Source organism: Pogoniulus pusillus, chromosome 19 (assembly GCF_015220805.1).
Source record: "Pogoniulus pusillus isolate bPogPus1 chromosome 19, bPogPus1.pri, whole genome shotgun sequence".
In the NCBI taxonomy this organism is placed as follows: domain Eukaryota; kingdom Metazoa; phylum Chordata; class Aves; order Piciformes; family Lybiidae; genus Pogoniulus; species Pogoniulus pusillus.
Window position 1 is genome coordinate 850,938 of NC_087282.1, and position 17,800 is coordinate 868,737.

The following is a 17,800-nucleotide window of genomic DNA, read 5'->3' on the forward strand; positions in this document are numbered from 1 at the left end:
ACAACTCCAAAACTACTTGATCTAGAGGGAGAAATGGGTAGGGAGCCACCTGAACTGATAGATGGATAAATTCTCTGTTCCCTTTTAGCTGAGCTATTTTTCATGACCTCAGCTTATCTTTGGCATCATAAAGAAACTTGTAACAAGAAAATTCTGCATGTCATGGAATCACAGAATGGTCTGGGTTGATAGGGATCTCCAAAGGTCATCTAGCCCCATGCCCATGGCAGTAAGCAGGGGCATTCTCAACTACATATCTTTACATCAGGATTTATTTAACATTAAGAACTTCTATCACTTGAACTACTAACACATTTTTCCACCTCTTCTCTCAAGAACAACATATCCTGTCCAAAGTCATTTAATGTGTTCTTTAAAGCATTTAACAGATACTTGCTATGCACACCTAAATCTTGATGGGGCAGGCTCAATGCAGGCTTCGCTCATGGAAGCTCTCTCTCAGCTTGGCATCCTGGCCTATATCAGGAGCAGTGTGGCCAGCAAGATGAGGGAGGTTCTTCCTCCCCTGTACTCAGCACTGGTCACACCACACCTTGAGTGCTGTGTCCAGTTCTGGGCTCCTCAATTCAAGAGAGATGTTGAGGTCCTGGAACATGTCCAGAGAAGGGCAGCAAGGCTGGGGAGGGACCTGGAGCACAGCCCTGTGAGGAGAGGCTGAGGGAGCTGGGGGTGTGCAGCCTGCAGAAGAAGAGGCTCAGGGCAGACCTCATTGCTGTCTACAACTACCTGAAGGGAGGCTGTAGCCAGGTGGGGTTGGGCTCTTCTCCCAGGCAAGCAGCAACAGAACAAGGGGACACAGTCTCAAGTTGTGCCGGGGCAGGTCTAGGCTGGATGTTAGGAGGAAGTTGTTGCCACAGAGAGTGATTGGCATTGGAATGGGCTGCCCAGGGAGGTGGTGGAGTGGCCGTGCCTGGATGTGTTCAAGCAAAGCCTGGCTGGGGCACTTCATCCGTGGTCTGGTTGACTGGCCAGGATTGGGTGCTAGGTTGGACTAGATGATCTTGGAGGTCTCTTCCAACCTGGTTGATTCTATGAAAGATGCTGGGATGAAAGTTGTGCCGGGTAAGTAAGGATGGTGTGCATGTAATAAACATAGGCAGAAATGCAGAGGGAGGGGATTCCTGCATAAAACAAGTTCAGAAACAGAGGTACTGTTAGGCCTGATAAAAGTTACCAGACAAAAGCCAGAGTGACAGAAAAGGCACTATTTTCTGAAATTCCTGGAATAAAGGACACTTATTTATGAAGTTGACTCCAAAACTTTTGTGTAATTACTTCACCTGAAGCCAATGATCTGAGATTTCTGGAACAAAAATGCTCTTTTCCTAACCAGACTTCTGCAGTCAGCATCTGAATCTCCACACAGCAGTGCTAAGGCCAACGTTGACTACATCACAGAACAGGTGGGAAGGGTTTCAGTTTTAGACTCAGTGAAGCTCAGTTGTTCAATGAATTGAGCCTTTTTACTATCACCTGAACTGCTCTGTAGCTGAAGACATAACTTTTAAATCCAGCCCTGTTGTGCAGCTCATCACTACTTCTTGAGTGGTGCAAAACAAAGAACAGAAAGTCCTAAATGACTTGGAAGGTACATGAAGGTTTCACAGGAGTCTGCAAGGGCCCTTGAAGCTCTAGAGGAGTATAGTAAAGTTTTCAAACATCAGTGTGTGAAGTTGGCCATCTCAGCGCATCTTCAAAGGACTGAGGAAACGCTTGTCACTGCCGATGGCAACCATCCACACTGAAGTGGGGACGGGGAACCCCCCCATGAAAGAACCAAAGCTACAACATCAAACAAGTGCTCTGAGCCTCTAGCAGGAACAGAGAAAGGGAAAGCTGCTTCAGGTCTGCCCTATTCCCAAGGCCACTGTGGACTCAGGAACAAAACCACTCAGCATCACTCAGACGACATCCTGTCTGCCCTAGAAAAGCTCTCTCTTATAAAGGGCAGCTAAAAGTTACCTCAGAAACATAATTTGTCCAGCTCTCCATATTTATTAAATTACAGGCTCTAGAGGGTGACCTTAGAGCTTGACAAGTGCAACTCCAGGACAAAAAAAAATCCCTAAACCTACTTTTGAGCTCCCTAAATCTATTACCTTCCCCATCTATGCTGGCACATGAAATGGGAAAGCAGACACAGTTCTGTTCAGCAGATTTATGAAGGATAATCCATGGAGCCATGGCAAAGAAGGTGGAAGTGAAGCTGTCCTGCAAAGTTACACTGAATGAAATCCTTCTGCCAACTCAATCAGGAGTCTGTGAAGCTACCAGAACAAGCCAGTCCCCAGTCCAAAAAGAAACTCAAAACATGAGCTGAAGCTACCCACCAGTAGGAGGGGAAACAAACAAACAGACAAAATCCCCAACAAATAAAACCCCACAAGCAAACAAACCAACCAGGACAAGAAATGGTTGTTCTCACCTCGTATGCCAAGGCTTGCAAACTGGGCTTTGTGACACTAAAACCGTTGCTCCTCAGACTCAGGTTGCAGCTCCTCACTACTGCTGTTACCTGTTTCCGTTTAGTGTCTGTGAATCCTCAAAGTATCACTGCCCAGTAAGCCCTTCTCCAGGGACAAGAAACATGGCCAAGTGTTGCCTTATCAGGAAGTCAAGAACTTTCCTAGCCAAACCCTCTGTTTTCCTGTGTGTAAAATGGGATTTTGAAGAGCCACCTCCTACAACTCAGCCACATGACCCTTAGACTACAAGCAAAGGCCATTAGTAGAAAAAGAGATTAGGAAATGTGAAACCACTTTGCTGCTAGTGAGTTACCCTACATTTACCACAGATTTTTGATAGGAGGAGAGCAGTGACACTGGGATTTCCCTAATCTCATTAGCCACTGGCTGCAACATTCAGTAAGACCTGACAATATTAGTAACATCTCTTTCCACTTACAGAAAGCTTCATCTTGGCAGTTTTTTTCACAGAAGGCAGATGTTGATAACAACCACCCCAGGCTGTCAGTGACCTATATAAAGGGCCAGTACACCACTTCATGGTCCTCTCTTGCTGCTGGAGCCTACACAGGAGTCTACACTTTTGTTTGTCTCAGTGTGGTTAGCTGTAGGATGCTCGCCCCATTCAAACACAGTTTTAGAGTTAAAGTGAGGGGTGCTGCTTCTGCTTTCACTTAAGGGATGGAGGGGGGAAAAAGAGTGAAACGAGAGGAGATGCTTGGGATGGTGAAGATGATCGACATCTGTGTTAAGAAAAGGCAGGTCTCTGTCTCTGTGCAGGGCCATTAGCCTTGCTTTCTTCCCTTTTCTCTCTGCACTGAACTGCTCAGAAGACAGTGTTGGTGCAACATGAAAACAGGATCAGGCCGCAGAGCTTAGTTTGCCCTCCTCCACTCTCTGTGGGTTTTTGGCTATCAAATGTGTATGAGTGTTAACAACAGGATTATCCAAAATGATTTCATTAAGCTTGCTCGGTCTGCTTTAACTACAAGTCTAGTCTCCCTCTATAATTTTGATTGAACTACCTTCTAGCTTTCATTTCAGATAACAAACATCTCCTTTCAGTCGTGGTTTCTGCAGTGACATCAGCCACTTCATCCAGAACCACTGTGAGGCTCGGAAATGACCCAGCTGTAGAGAGCAGGCTTGAAATACAATTAAGGTTTGTGAGCTCTATCCTCCATGGGTCATGGAATGGATAAAATGGATCAGAAAGAAGGGGAAAGCTTCTATTGAAAGACATCACAAGAAATGATCTACCATGGCAAGAGGTAACTCTCCTCCTCAGAGGCAAGGCTGACCTGTTGTGAGCCTGAGTAGGAATCCATTTTGTCAGATTATAGAGGTATCAACTGACAGCTAAAAAACAGTTCTAGGAGGAACGCACCAACTGCTTCTGGTGGTAAGTGGATAAAGGAAAATTATTGTAGTAGGTAAGAAAAGTGGAACTGCAAGAGTAGTACCAATCAAACTCTTCCCCCTGCCCCTAAACAGGTTAAAGCAACAAACTATCAGCACAGGGGGCAGGCTCACGGGAGAGAGCTATGTGCTTGCAGGGGCAGTTGTATTTTCACTCTGGCGCACTGCTAGTTGGGTATTGCTGCCCCTCTGCCCCATCTAGTGTGCACAGCAGAGCTAGCTGGCCACAAATGCTGAGCAAACCAACAAAGCACTGAATTTTAAACGTGCTGTCACATGAATCTCTCTGGAAGGATGCATGTTCCTCTCTATTACAGTGCTCCCAGCTTGAATTCTATTCAAACCCTGCTCTGAAGCTGCTCTCTTTTTAACACCGAGGAGAACAATGAAATGCTTCACACTCAAATCTTCACAGCCAAGGCAGAGGCCTGTGACACCTGTAGATCTCAGTCAGGTTGCACTAAACACAAGCTCACCTTCAACTCAGATACAAGCGCACTGCAGCATGCAATCAACAGCAGCACACAAGGATTTTTAACACTGTGGTAGTGTTGCCAAACAGTGTCCACTGTCATCAGTGCGTAAGCAATGTGAATGCCCTCAGGAGGTGGACAAAGACCTTGTGTTGGTTTTGGCTGCTGGTATGAGGCTGTTTGTGATTTGTGCTGAGAACAGTGTTGATAATATAGGGATGCTTCAGTCACTACTGAGCAGTGCTTACACCGTGCCAAGGCCTTTTCTGCTGCTCACACCATCCCACTAGCAACCAGGCTGGTGCTGCACTACAAGTCAAGGGGAGATGCAGCTGGGACAGCTGACCCCAAGTGACCAAAGGGCTATTGCAGACCATATGGCATCATGCTCAGCATACAGAGCTGGGAGGAGGAGACATCTGGAGTGACTTCCCCAGTTGCTGCTCTGCGTGATGGAGCCTGTCTCTCCTGGAGATGGCTGAATGCCTGCCTGCCAGTGGGAAGTGAGGGATGGACTCCTTGCCTTGCTTTGCTGGTGTCCATGGCTTTAGCTTTACCTCTGGTACTGACTTTATCTCCACCCACGAGTTTTCTCTCTTCTACCCTTCTGATTCTCTCCTTCATCCCAGCAGGAAGGAGTGACTGGCTGTGTGCGGCTTAGCTGCCAGCTGGGGTTGAACCACAACAGACCTTTAGGCTTAGCTGACTGCCAGGGTTGAACCAGAACGTTGGTGTTTGTAGGTTGGTCCCTAATCAGAAATCACACCTTGTTAACATTTCCATTTGAAATTTGCTCCTTCATCCTGCTGTTTTAACATGCTACTTCTGTGCTTAATGCTTCTCTCTTTTCCTCTGTCATTCCCTGGTCACACTTCAGGTAGTTAACTGAGATAAAAGGCATGGAGTTTCCATCTGGGCATTTCTTTCTCTGGTCTGCTTCACTGTTTGTCCTCACTGCCCCTTCTACCACTTCCTACCATCCCTGCACACCATGTTACTGGCCCGTCTAGCCTCGGTGCTGTTTGTCACACTAAATTCTCTTTTCTTTCTGAATCATATCCAAGTCAGTTCTCCCTCCCCAGCCTCATTCAAACACTGCTTGCTGTTTGCATTTGAACCCTTCATGCTATTCTACCCACAAGTAGCCTGTGAGCACTTTGGGCAGCAGAGAGAATCGCTATTTTACAAGGCTGGGCACCACAGCTCCTTTGGTTGACAGCAAGATGCCCTGCATGACTGTTCCCTGGAAACCTCTGCTATGAAAAAGAAAAATGAACTGGAAAAGAAGCTGGTATGGCAGTACCCTGGAACACCTACATATAGAGAAGTTGTTGTCTTTGAGGTTCCCTTTAGAAAATGCAGGTGGGCAAAAGGTAGCTGAAGGCTCATCCGTGTGGCAGCTGAAGGCACTCCTCTGCACTGAGCAACACAGACCTTGTGCTCCAAACCTTCCCAGTGATGCTGAAGCCCAAAGACAAGCAGAGCTGTTTTACAGGGCTTTGTTTTCCTCTGTTTTAACAGAATTTTGTGAAAGAGGCAGGAGATGAAAATAACCTGAAAGCCTCTCTTATGGCTAAGAGACTTCATCACTAATTACCAACCCTGCACAGTAACTGGAAAGCCACAATGCCAGGCAACCTTTCTCCCATGGTTTGAGACGGGCAGTCTGGGAAGTGCAACAAAGTCAGGAACTGCTGTAACAGGTCGATGTTAGCTTCCCAGTCGGCCAGAGCTGCTGAAAAGGCCTCCAACGCTGCAAACCGAGGGCACGCTTGCGAGTCCACCCTGGGACAGAAATCATGGCAAGCACCCTCCTGTCTTCTGCCAACAAGGCCTGGCTTCACACAGGCAAAAAAAGCACATTTTAGCTAAACTTTTTTAAAGTGAGTTATAATGACAGAACTTTCTTTTCACTGCACAGCTTGTCAGTTTGCTGTTGCTGTGAAATATAGAGCAACACATTTCACTCTGTTGCTGCATGCATACTAAAGCATCAGCCTTTGTGCTCCTGCACAGTGACTCGCGTATCTTGTCATCTCCCACTCCTCTGCCAGCCCCCGAGTATTCCACCCTTCCCATCACCTTCATAGCTGGTGCTTCCCAAAATTCCCCACAACGCTGTCATGTCAGCCCTGCTAGACTCCTCCTGCGCAGAAGGCATTGACAGTTCATGTGCGCAGCCTTCCCACCTCTCTGTATGCTGCTTATAAAAGGAAGGAAAAGGTCAGCACACAGCAGAAGCCGTTAAGACATTTGTATCTGCAGAGCATCCCCCAGAACAGCACAGGAGAGCACAGAAGAGCCTCTGAGGATACAAGGCAAGCACCATCACCCTTGTGCTCCAGTCACTCTCCCTGCTAGTACTCCACTGTTATCCAGACAAGAGTCCTCAGGTACCATCACTCTTCCCTTTCTTTCTCATCTTCCTACTCCTCCCCAGTCCCTGGGTCTCTGTACAGGCTAACACTCCCTTTCTGCTCACCACCATCCTTCATTTCTACTACATTGTTCTCTCTTCTTATATGATCACTTTTGGTATTGCACTGTAAAAAGTACCAATGGAGTAGCACCTGGACATTACTATTCCAAACACTGGCTGTCTGTCAACGACTGCTCCTTGGTTTTACAGATGTGTGCCAAGCTGTGTGAAATTGCTGCCTTATTCAAAGGCAGTGGACTCATAACTCAAAAAGGACACAGACAACAGGCAAGCAGGAGCAAAATGCTACTAATTCATTTGGGAGATGTGTCCACAGGGCTGCGATCTTACAAATTACGTCGCTAGTGGCACACCTAGCACAAGAGCTCAGGAATCTCAGCAGTCTGTGCTCATCCTCACCCCCTCTCTTTCCCTGACATGGAAGAAGCAGTTTTTCAGTGACACATGAATATCTGTGGTGCTCTTTCTCTTATGTTTTCTTCTCCCCTCTCCTAATTCAGACCCCACATAGTTTTGTTGAAGTTATCTGCAGCTCTCCTGGTGAAGCCTGGCACTCTGGCAGCCCATCTCGTCTCATATGAGATCTCCAGACAAGGCCCTATGTCCTACACTACTTTGAGCACAGAGCTGTAGCTGCTATTTCAGATGAGCTCCCACTTGTGCACTACAAATTTGCTATCATTCTGCTGAGCTGTTGCATTCTTTTTTCTGAACACACAGCCCAAAAATAAACTCTCGACACCAGCCTGCTATTGTGATCTGAGCTGTTGCTCACTCAATCCCAGGCACTCCTGATTTTGCTGCTTTCTATTTTCCCCCTCTTCCTAGAATAACAGCACGTTTCTCTCAGACTCATTACCTAACAGTTCTCTATTCAGACCATGGATTATTTTGTCACAGTTTGTTTGCAGCCCTGACTTTTTATTCTTTTGTATCACTACTGCTATTTGTCTAATATGCTGTTATCCATTCCCAGCTTTTTCATTTTAAATGCCAAATCAAGAAGACTGCATCTGGTTAGCTATTTGAAGACAGCAAACAAACCCCACACATGTAGACCTGTCTGCTCTCAGCACAGCCCAGCAATTTCAAAGTTTTTAAGAGCCTACTACAAAGTGCTCAAACTTTGTAGTAAGCTCTTGAGAAGTTTTAAATTCTTAGGCTACCCTCAGGGCAGACAGACACATGTGGGTTGGTTTTGTTTGTGGACAGCTAACCAAAAGTGTCCAGTGAGTTGCAACATTCTGAGAGGTTTTTATGTCTGAGCCACTAGTTGGTAGCCACAGTGCCACAGTTAGTGCGGGTTGTGAGCAGTAGAAAAGAGCTAAAAGAAGGCAGCACTTCACTTGTTAAAAGAAGCTGTTAAATTGCCAGTGACTCCTGGTACCAGGGAAAACCAGTGCTCCAGGCACTCAAGCTATATATTGGCCAACACAGTTTTTGCTCCTCCAGCCAGTCATGAAGGTGCCAGAGTGGTTGCTGAGCAAAGTACCCAGCAGTTACCCACTTCAAATCAAGAGAAGTGAAGGCATTTTCAGCCTCCCACATAATAACCCAACAGTTTTAGGATAAGTTCCTTCCTTGTCCAAAACTCTCTACCTAAGTCAGCTCAAAGAGAAGCAACCCTTTACTCAGCCATCACACACCTTGACACACCACATCATGTCATTCTTTTGCTGCCTATCTGCACTTCTCCTGCTATTTGCTGGAAAGAGTAGAAGGAAGAATATAAAAAGTCTGCTCCTACAAGGCCACTGGCACTGCTCCCCTTCACTCATGCACATCTTGGACTTCCTCCTGCTGAGACACAGCAAATCTGCTCTGACAAATGGATTCCTCTGTTCTGGAGCAGCTCATCAGCACACTGCTAAGCACCACATCACATAAGCTTCTGTGCTGCTGCTCAGATCTAACAGCCACACAAGAGGGCCACATAAAGCCAGTGCAAAACTCAGTCACACTTGGTGCTGGTGTGCTGGTGGCCATAATAACACATCTCTAATGGGCTAAGAAGACTGTTAGGCTAAGCACACAAACACTGAATACTGGTGGAGAGTTCACAACGACATTTCTGCTTCATCACACTGTTGCACAGGCAGACATACCCACACACACAAACAGTTCTCCACACAGTGAGGGTATCACACGCTGGAATGCACTCAGGGTATAGATCGACATTCCAAGGCAGCTCTCTGCAGCACATTGCACCGGTGGCACACACCTTCACAGTTCTGATGGGCTTATGAGGACTGGAGACAGTACTGGGAAGACAGTAGCACAGGCAGCAGCAGAGAACAGAAGAAACCCACCTTAAGGAGCTCATAATGTTGGATCCCATTCACCCCGATGTCCGGGTCGATGGCAGACGGCACAGAATAGCGGGAGTTAATCGCTGTGTTTTCAGGGATAGAGATGTTAATAACTGTTGAGGGGAAGAGGGGGGCATTGTCATTTATATCCTCTATTAGGAATCTGATCTTGACCAATCTGAAAACCTCGTCAGGCAAAACGGCAACCTCCACCTCGTAGAAGCAGCGATTCTCAGTGAGGATGCCGGAGCACAGCTTCTCCCGGTCTATGCGGTTAGCAGTGGTGAATATCTCACCCGTGTTCTCCTCCACCCGTACTAATGGGACATCCCCAGTCTTGTACACCAGCTTGAACTGCAGTGGTGAGGAAAGGGGCACATCTGGGTCCAGCGTTAGGTTAAGATCCTTGAGCAAGTTGCCAATGAGGACATTTTCAGGCAGTTCTTCCCGCACGGTGTAATTCTTCTCCTGGGCGCCAGATTGAAATACAATACAGGCCACTAAGACTGCCAAGAGGTAGGTTCCAGACAGCAAGTCCATCTCCAGAATGACTAATGAGTATTTGTGCAGAACACCAAGAGCAGCTGCAAAGAGGAAAAGAAAGAAAATGATGAAAAACGACCAGAATGTTCTGTCCTTGCAGTGAGTGAGACATGAAATGAGCACCTCTCCTGCGGCAAACAGGCTGAACCCTTTGACAGCCCTGTTAGTGCAGTGACCTTTGATGCAACAATCTTCCACACAGTGTGTACCACTTCATGCACAACTTCCACTTAAAACTGTTTTCTAAACATTGAGGCAAGAATCTTAGATCAGAGAGAACAAATAAATAAATACAAAAATCTCTATTTCCAGCCTGAGATTTTTCCTTTGCTCCTTGACAAAACCTCTTCCTTTGAAGCCTCTGCCACACTGTCCTCAGGTTTTTTATTTCCAAAGAAAAAAGTAGGTAAGAAGCTTGCAAGCAGCCATCTGCTGAGAACCAAACCTTTTCATGCCTCTTGCTCAGAGATGTGAAGCCAAGAAGAGTTGTCTATATCTTCCCCCACTGCCAAAATTATGTAAGATTTGTTAACAACAACCAATCCTGGTTGTGTTTAACACAGGAACTTCAACTAGCAAGCAAATACTGAGGTGCAGTCTGGTGAACAGCAGCAGTGGGTAGAAATTTGCATGGGGACATTCATACAGGAGTCCCTTCTTTTAGTTGAGCCTTGGAGGAGAACATAAATACAAATACTCAATTCACTGCAATTTGGATTGCCTAGCTAAAGAGCAGTCACAAATTCCAACACAGGAGAACACTGAAAGCTTTTGGTGCAGAGCTAAAGCGAAGAGATTGCTCCCTGCAGGCAGGGTACACTTGGAACCCTCTCAGCTGCCCAAACACCCATCATATTGCCAGAACATCTCCATGTGGATGCTGGTCATTAATTTCCAAGACTGATGAGAATTCACTTGCTTTCTTCAACTTCAGGGTGAAAAATGAAAGAATAGAAGCAAAAAGACAGACTATGCAGGAAAAAACTCCCTTCTGCCATGAGCCAACATTTAATCCATCTCCTGGAGAATGAAGTGTAAGAAATGTCATACAATTTTAACCCTGGTGGTGTCAGCTCATAGATGAGCTCAGTATTGTCAGTTACCAATACCTTTGAAGTGAGATACAGATTTGTTCCCAGCTGAAAGCAAGCAAGCCCTGCACTTCTCAGCCTAGTTTCTGAATAGTAATTCATTCACCTCCAAGGATTATTCACAACTTCAAGAAAGATGGAAGTAGACAGAGATGACTTTTAGGTACATACAGGTATCTGCCCACCTACAACCTTCAGCTGCAGACTTCTAGAGAACAAACACACTCTTCCACTCCAGGTCCAGGTTTCAAGGAGACCTTATAGTAGCCTTCCAGTATCTGAAGGGGGCCTACAGGAAGGCTGGGGTGGGACTATCGACAAGGTCTGATAATGACAGGAGGAGGAGGAATGGGTTTGAACTGGCAGAGGGGAGATTTAGACTGGATGTTAGGAAAGGGTTCTTTACAGTGAGGGTGGTGAGACACTGGCACAGGTTACCCAGGGAGGTTGTGGCTGCTCCCTCCCTGGAGGTGTTCAAGGCCAGGTTGGATGAGGCCTTGAGTGACCTGTTCTAGTGGGAGGTGTCCCTGCCTATGGCAGGGGTTTGGAACTGGCTGAGCTTTGAGGTCCCTTCCAACCTAACCCATTCTATGATTCTGTGATTCCATGTCATAGCACAGATTGATTTACTCCTGCAGACCAAGTTGCAGCAGTTGAAGAAATTACTGAAGCCAGTAATTGTCTTCACCCTTTAGTTACAGCCTTTCAGCAGTGCCATTTCCAGGGTGATTTAAATTAAAAGATTTGACATTGCAGAGAAAGAGATTAGGACCAATTAATATTGCCACTGCATTTCAACTCTGTACCCTGCTTTTGACAGGGAGTAAGTCACAGTTAAAGAGCACTGCAACTCGATCTGCAAGGTGTATCTTCCTGTGTCAGCATGATTTAACTGCAAAGCATTTCCTGGCTTTATGATTATACAAAAGGAGCAACACGAAATAAGAATCCAATCCTTAAAGTCTTCCCTTATGAACAAAGGCATTGCTCACTGGAGTAACTCAATTAACCTGCCCCAGACTGCTGACAGGGGCAAGAACCGGGTGCGCCGCTTCTGTGGCACAGCTACTGCATCGGCTGCAGCGCTTCGGTCGCCCGCTCATTCGCAGTACCTCAGTAATGCAGCACCAGGAACAAGGCAACACTCAACAGGCATTCTGCATGCTATTAGCAGCCAGTTTATAAATGCATTCTCATAGTTAGCTGGAAATATGCAAATAAGGGAGTCATCAGCTGATCCTGATTCTCATTACTGCTTACACTGGGGTGGCAGCTTGAGTTTAATGGAAGAGCTGCAGTGATGTTGTACCAACGGCTACTGTTTGGCTATTGTGAGCTTATTTACTAACTGGCCAATATGCCTGTAAATACACCTCCAGTAACTGTCACCCTACTGAAGCAACTGCTCATGTACATGGAACCTGCAGAAAGCTCTCACCCCAGGAAAGTACATTTTGGCATGCGAATCTCCCATGAGCCAGCAGTGCCTCCATGCAGCCCAGAAGGCAGCCATGTGCTGAGCTGCATCTAGAGCAGTGTGGGCAGCAGGGAGAGAGTAGGGATTCTGCCTCTTAACTCTGCTCTGCTGAGACCTCACTTCCAATCCTGCCTCCAGCTCTGGTGTCCCCAGCATAAGAAGGACACGGAGCTGGTGGAGTGAGTCCAGAGCAGACCAAAAAGATGATCCAAGGGCCGGAGCACCTCCGCTATCATGGGTAGGCTGAAGGAGCTGGGGGTGTTTAGGCTGGAGAAGTGAAGACTCTGGGGCCACCTCAGAGTCCATGGTGAGGAGGTTGGAGTAGATAATCACTAAGGTCCTTTCCAGCCTAAGCCATTCTATGATTATTAAGACAGATATATATACACTGCTTCAATGCAGCAAAACCCCAGTACAAACACAGGGGTACCTCAAAAGCAGACGTTTCAGTGTTCCCCTCAAATCAGAATGTCAGGCTGGTAGCATGTTCCTGGAATACTGGAGAGCACCTTTGTGTCACAGACTGAGAAACAGCCAAACAGCAGGGAAAAAACTTCATATCCTGATGTTTACAGATATATCCAGATGTTCACAGTTCACTGCTTCTCCCTGTGTCAAACTCTAAGTGACAGTGACGTAAGGGTTGCCTATAAATTATAACAACATAAACATCTTGTACAGTTGTGTATACACATCTTGTAAATAAAGAATATTACAGCTCTAAAAGCAGTTTGATTATTAACAAGCTTATTAGTGCTACCCTGCTGCTCCCTCTCTAGTTTTGAAGACACAGGGAATTTTAGTCACATTTGAACCAACACTCTGTGTTTCACCTATAAAGTTTTACAAGGCAATTTGAGGAAGAGTTTACAAATGAAACAATCTGAAGAGTTCATTCCAGAATCAATTCTGGAGTTTATGAGAGTACCAGTAGGTAATTTATATTAAAAATAACTGATAAACATTCCTATGATCCCAGCTACAAGTGCAGTAGAGTTTCTAGGGTTCAGAAAATAGCAACAGCAGGAATGAAATACATTTGTGAGGAAAACTGCAGGGTGGAAATTCTCAGCATTACAATGCTGTGCATACTTTTATTCACTTTCTTTTAAGGAAACAAAGTTTGAACCACTCTATTAAAACTATTCTTGTGCCATGTTAAGGAAAATATACTAAAACATGTCAATAGCAGAACATTACTGCTGTAAACCACGTCAGGTAAAGGCTAATGACTTGTAGTGCCTTTCGCTGCTGTTTTCCTGCACTACTAAAGGCCCCAGACATAAAATGGGTAGTGGTGAGTTTTAGTAGAAAACTGCTGGGTCTCAAAGTAGAAAAAACAACCAACAATGGCTCATACTTCTTGAACTTCTATAGAATACCCTATTTTAAGCAGCTCTCTACCTGCCCTTCTAATTAATTCTTGGAACAATTTTAACCTAGAGCTATACAGCTTTAATGACAAAAAAACCTGACCATGACTCAAGGTTTCTGCTTAGATAGACAGTGGAACATCTTATGCCATGTTCTTAAGTAACCTATGATCACAGAATCATGGAGTATATCTGGTTGGAAGAGATCATCCAGTCCAATCCTCAACCCAGCACTGGAGAGTCACCACTAAACCATGTCCCTTAGCGCCAGCTCCACAGGCTGCTTGAACACCCCCAGGGATGGTGCCTCCAGCACTGCCTTGGGCAGACCATTCCAATGTATGGGAACCCTTCTGGTGAAGAAATTATTTCCTAACATCCAGCCTGAACCTCCCCTGGGGCAGCCTGGAACCATTTCCTCTGGTCCTGTCACTTGTCAGCAAGAAGGAGAGGCTGTTCTTAGCAGCACCCTATTTATCCAGGCAGAGCTGTGTGCTGTCTGACATTTGTAACACAGCACTGAGAGCACTTCTACGGCAACCACAAGGCAAGGAAGGAGAGCATGAGGTACTGCCCCGCCACCCAGCATCACCCTGGAAGACAGTTATGAAATCAAGGTCCTTCTAATGACGTACAGTATTGAATCTGTCTCTCCGGTTCATCTGTGCACCACGAATGCACACACCACAGCAAGGGAAAGCAACGTAAATGCAAACCCCAAAGTGAAAGGAAAGGCTAAAGAAACTGCAGATGGAAACGGCAGAGTCAGGCAAAACAGAACACTAAGAGTGTCAAAAAAGAGCATGTCAGTGGCCAGTGGTAACAGATGGTGGGAAAAGTCAAGACAGAGAAACAAAACAGATACACCAAGACAGAAAGGAAAGGAACTGAACAGAAGAGCAGCCACAGTGCAGTGTGTGTCAACAGCCTTTGTTGGTCACTGCAGCATAGCAAACCCAAAAAAAAGGAGTCCAGAGGCTAAAGGGGGCAGCACAGCTGTGAAGCAGCCTTCACAGGCTCCAGTGCTCACTAACACTGTAATAAGAATAATGAAGTAATAATTCATTTTTAAAATCAATCAGTCAATCATTCAATCAACTCCCAAACAACCCCCAGCTGCCACTGTTCCCCAGAAGGTAACATTCAGCTTGCCAAGCCCCTTTTTCCAGCTTTGGGCAGCAGTCTGTACTGCTGACTCCTGTAACTCAGACACATGAGGGCAAATGGCCCAGGCAGACAAGAGGGAGGATAGGAGGGAAAGGAAGAAAGTTAGATTTGCACTCCTTCACCTGAGAACCTGTGCACTTCAGTGCTTTCTTTTTGTCAAATACTCTAAGTATTAATGGCACTATTTAAATGTTATCATTGCTCATTATTAGCTTCATTTAGCAGCTGTCAAATTACACTTGAAAAGCAGACAGAATATAAAAACTTTACCTAATGGAGTATGATAGGAAGGTAGAATCTAAATCTGCTCTTCATACACAAGGCTCTCTCTGGACCCACCTGAGTCAGAATCCGTGTCGCTCATTACAGGACTTGACTGCTATTGCTTACTTCAGAGGCTCACAGAAATGCAGTAAATGCAGTTCAGGTGCCCACTTCAGGTGCAAAAGCCACACTAGTTCTTGATCCCTGGGCTCAGATTTGATTCAGAGTAGGAGTAAATAAACTGAGATAATAATCCATAACTGCTGTATCAAGACAAAAGTATCACAGAATAGAATCATAGAATCAGCCAGGTTGGAAGAGACCTCCAAGCTCAGCCAGCCCAACCTAGCACCCAGCCCTGGCCAATCAATCAGATCATGGCACTAAGTGCCCCAGCCAGGCTTGGCTTCAACACCTCCAGGCACGGCCACTCCACCACCTCCCTGGGCAGCCCATTCCAATGCCAATCACTCTCTCTGCCAACAACTTCCTCCTAACATCCAGCCTGAACCTGCCCTGGCACAGCTTGAGCCTGTGTCCCCTTCTTCTGTTGCTGGTTCAGAGCCTCAGGAATGAAGTCCGAAGATAGTTCCATTATCCAAACACCCAAATCAGAATAGAGAAGAAATCCTGAAACACAGAACTCATTCTTATCTCCATATTCCCAAACCCAGGAATATGGACAGATCCGGGACAAATTCAGCTCGGATGCCCTATTTCTCCAATGTAACATCCTCGCATCTGCTGCTAAGTCACCTTAAAGAGGAGCATTTAAATCCCTGCATTGCCCAGAGCCACAGATGCCCGTGAGAGGGGCTGCATCTGCCAGTCAGTGGCGCGATTAGGATGTGGCTGAGCAGGAGCGAGCTGGGGGAAACTGCTCCTTCCACAAGGGCTCCCTCCGCAGCACCCTCTGCCCATCAAGCAGTTGTGTGCTTCGTGAACTTCGAGTGCTGCCGATAGCGACCCCAAAGGTACGCCGCGGGCCTGGGCTGCTGTGCTGATGCTGCACGTTGCTAGGGATCGGGAGTTGGCTTCTTCCAACAAGAAACGCGACGAAGCTGCTGCCCGCCAGGAATCCCCTCAGTTTTTAAGGCCAGGCACAAATGGTAACAAACAGTCTGAACTCATTTTCACACTACAGGATGTTTCAAACAAATTATCCAGTTTCACTCCCTCCGTGGTATATTTCATGATCCTGTTCAAAGAAGAAGACCTATCTCCAAGAGAAACAGACAATTTGCTGTAGTATCAAGGCTTTCAAATGCATTCCCTCATACGATTTTATTCTAAATCCACCAAGGGACTGATCTGTTCTTTGATCTATTTTTTATTAGCATGATGGCACAGACTTCAATGAGCTTTCTTTAATTTTTGTACTCTTTTTTTTCCCCAGCGATGAACAAAATGAAACTGGAAATTCTCATCGCCACATGAAAACATCACCCTACATTCATTTAAGTCAACAGCATAATTAAGGGTGTGAGCCCAAACTTGCTTACAGCTGCATGCTCTCCTCAGTCAGTCTCCACAGCTTTAGAATCAGAGCACTCCTAGGTGGGTTCTTTTTTGTCACTCTCCCATCACAGAGGGTAAGAATTACTCTTGAGGAAATGAAAACTTCATGACGAAGGCAAATTTCTACAGCCACACGAAGCAGCAGCCAAGGTGAGGAAAACTAACAACTGATAAACACCTTCTGAAACAAAACTCTGTGTTGCTGACACTGAACTGCAACTAACAGAAGAATGCTCATTAAAACTTGCATCGAGATGCTGCAAACAGCGACCAGGACTACAAACACACAACAGTCAGTCAGCAGGCTGAAGGAGCACACTGAACTCAGCCACATCATGCATGGCACAAAGAGCAGTTGCTTTTAATTGCTGCAAATGAATGCCTCTGCACTAAGACAGGAAGCGCAGTCCACGGCTGGGAAAATGCAGCTAGCAACTACTCTGCAAGTGCTTCAGGAGTACCCCGTGACTTACTTCAGAAAGCTGTGAGAAGAGGCAGCATCCAATTCATTTCCATCCCACAGCACCCAGCCACGGAGAGCCCTCTGCTCGCGGCACAACAGTTTTGCACCAGGGCTGGGCAGAAACCCTTGGTAACAGAAATCTTGTGGGTGAGGAGAAGCTCCCCCGAGTAATGAAGGCAATCTCTATTGTTTTTAAGAAAGAAGTACCGGGGTACCTGAGCAAACGGAAAGCAAAATCAAACCCAAACAAAATACACCAAACCCCAACAACCCCCACACACAAATCCTCTTTAAGCTTGCAGAATGTTACAGCTCAGAAGGTCACACAACAATAGACCAACCGTCAAAAATAACACCAGAAAAACGAGTTACTAACAGCATCCTAGAATGGCTCAGCTTGGAAAGGACCTCAGAGCTCATCTACTCCAAACTCCCCACCGTGGGCAGGATGCCTCCCAACTGGACTCGGCTGCTCGAGGCCTCATAATACCTCCTTAGTGTCTTATTTGTGTTTGTACACATGAATCCATTCCACAAATCAAACGAAAACTGTTCTAATTCTGGCTTCTGGAAGTCTGTTCATGCCTCCTATCTGAAAATTAAATCTCTGCTAAAGCAAAGACGAGCTCCAAGTTAAGGCAGTACGGCAGTAGGAACCCCGTGGGGGGTTCCAGTGCTCCAACACCCTCATGATAAAGAGCCTTACTCTCTCTATAGACGTCTTTTCCAATCTCTTACACTTGTATATTCCCATAACTTCCGTATGGTGAGGGTGCA

The 17,800-nt window shown here is 46.1% G+C and overlaps 1 protein-coding gene across 17 annotated transcripts in view; it reads right to left on the reverse strand.

Annotated features, from left to right (window-relative positions):
• PCDH11X (protocadherin 11 X-linked) overlaps positions 1-17,800 on the reverse strand; it is a 450,326-nt gene that overhangs the window by 394,742 nt on the left and 37,784 nt on the right. For all 17 annotated transcript variants that reach the window (XR_010305700.1, XR_010305701.1, XR_010305704.1 and 14 more), the window contains exon 2: positions 9,128-9,711. Coding sequence is in view for 11 of the 17 variants with exons in the window: in XM_064158942.1 (XP_064015012.1) it covers positions 9,128-9,667 (540 nt within the window). In the remaining 6 variants the exon portion in view is untranslated. The remainder of the gene's footprint in view (positions 1-9,127; positions 9,712-17,800) is intronic.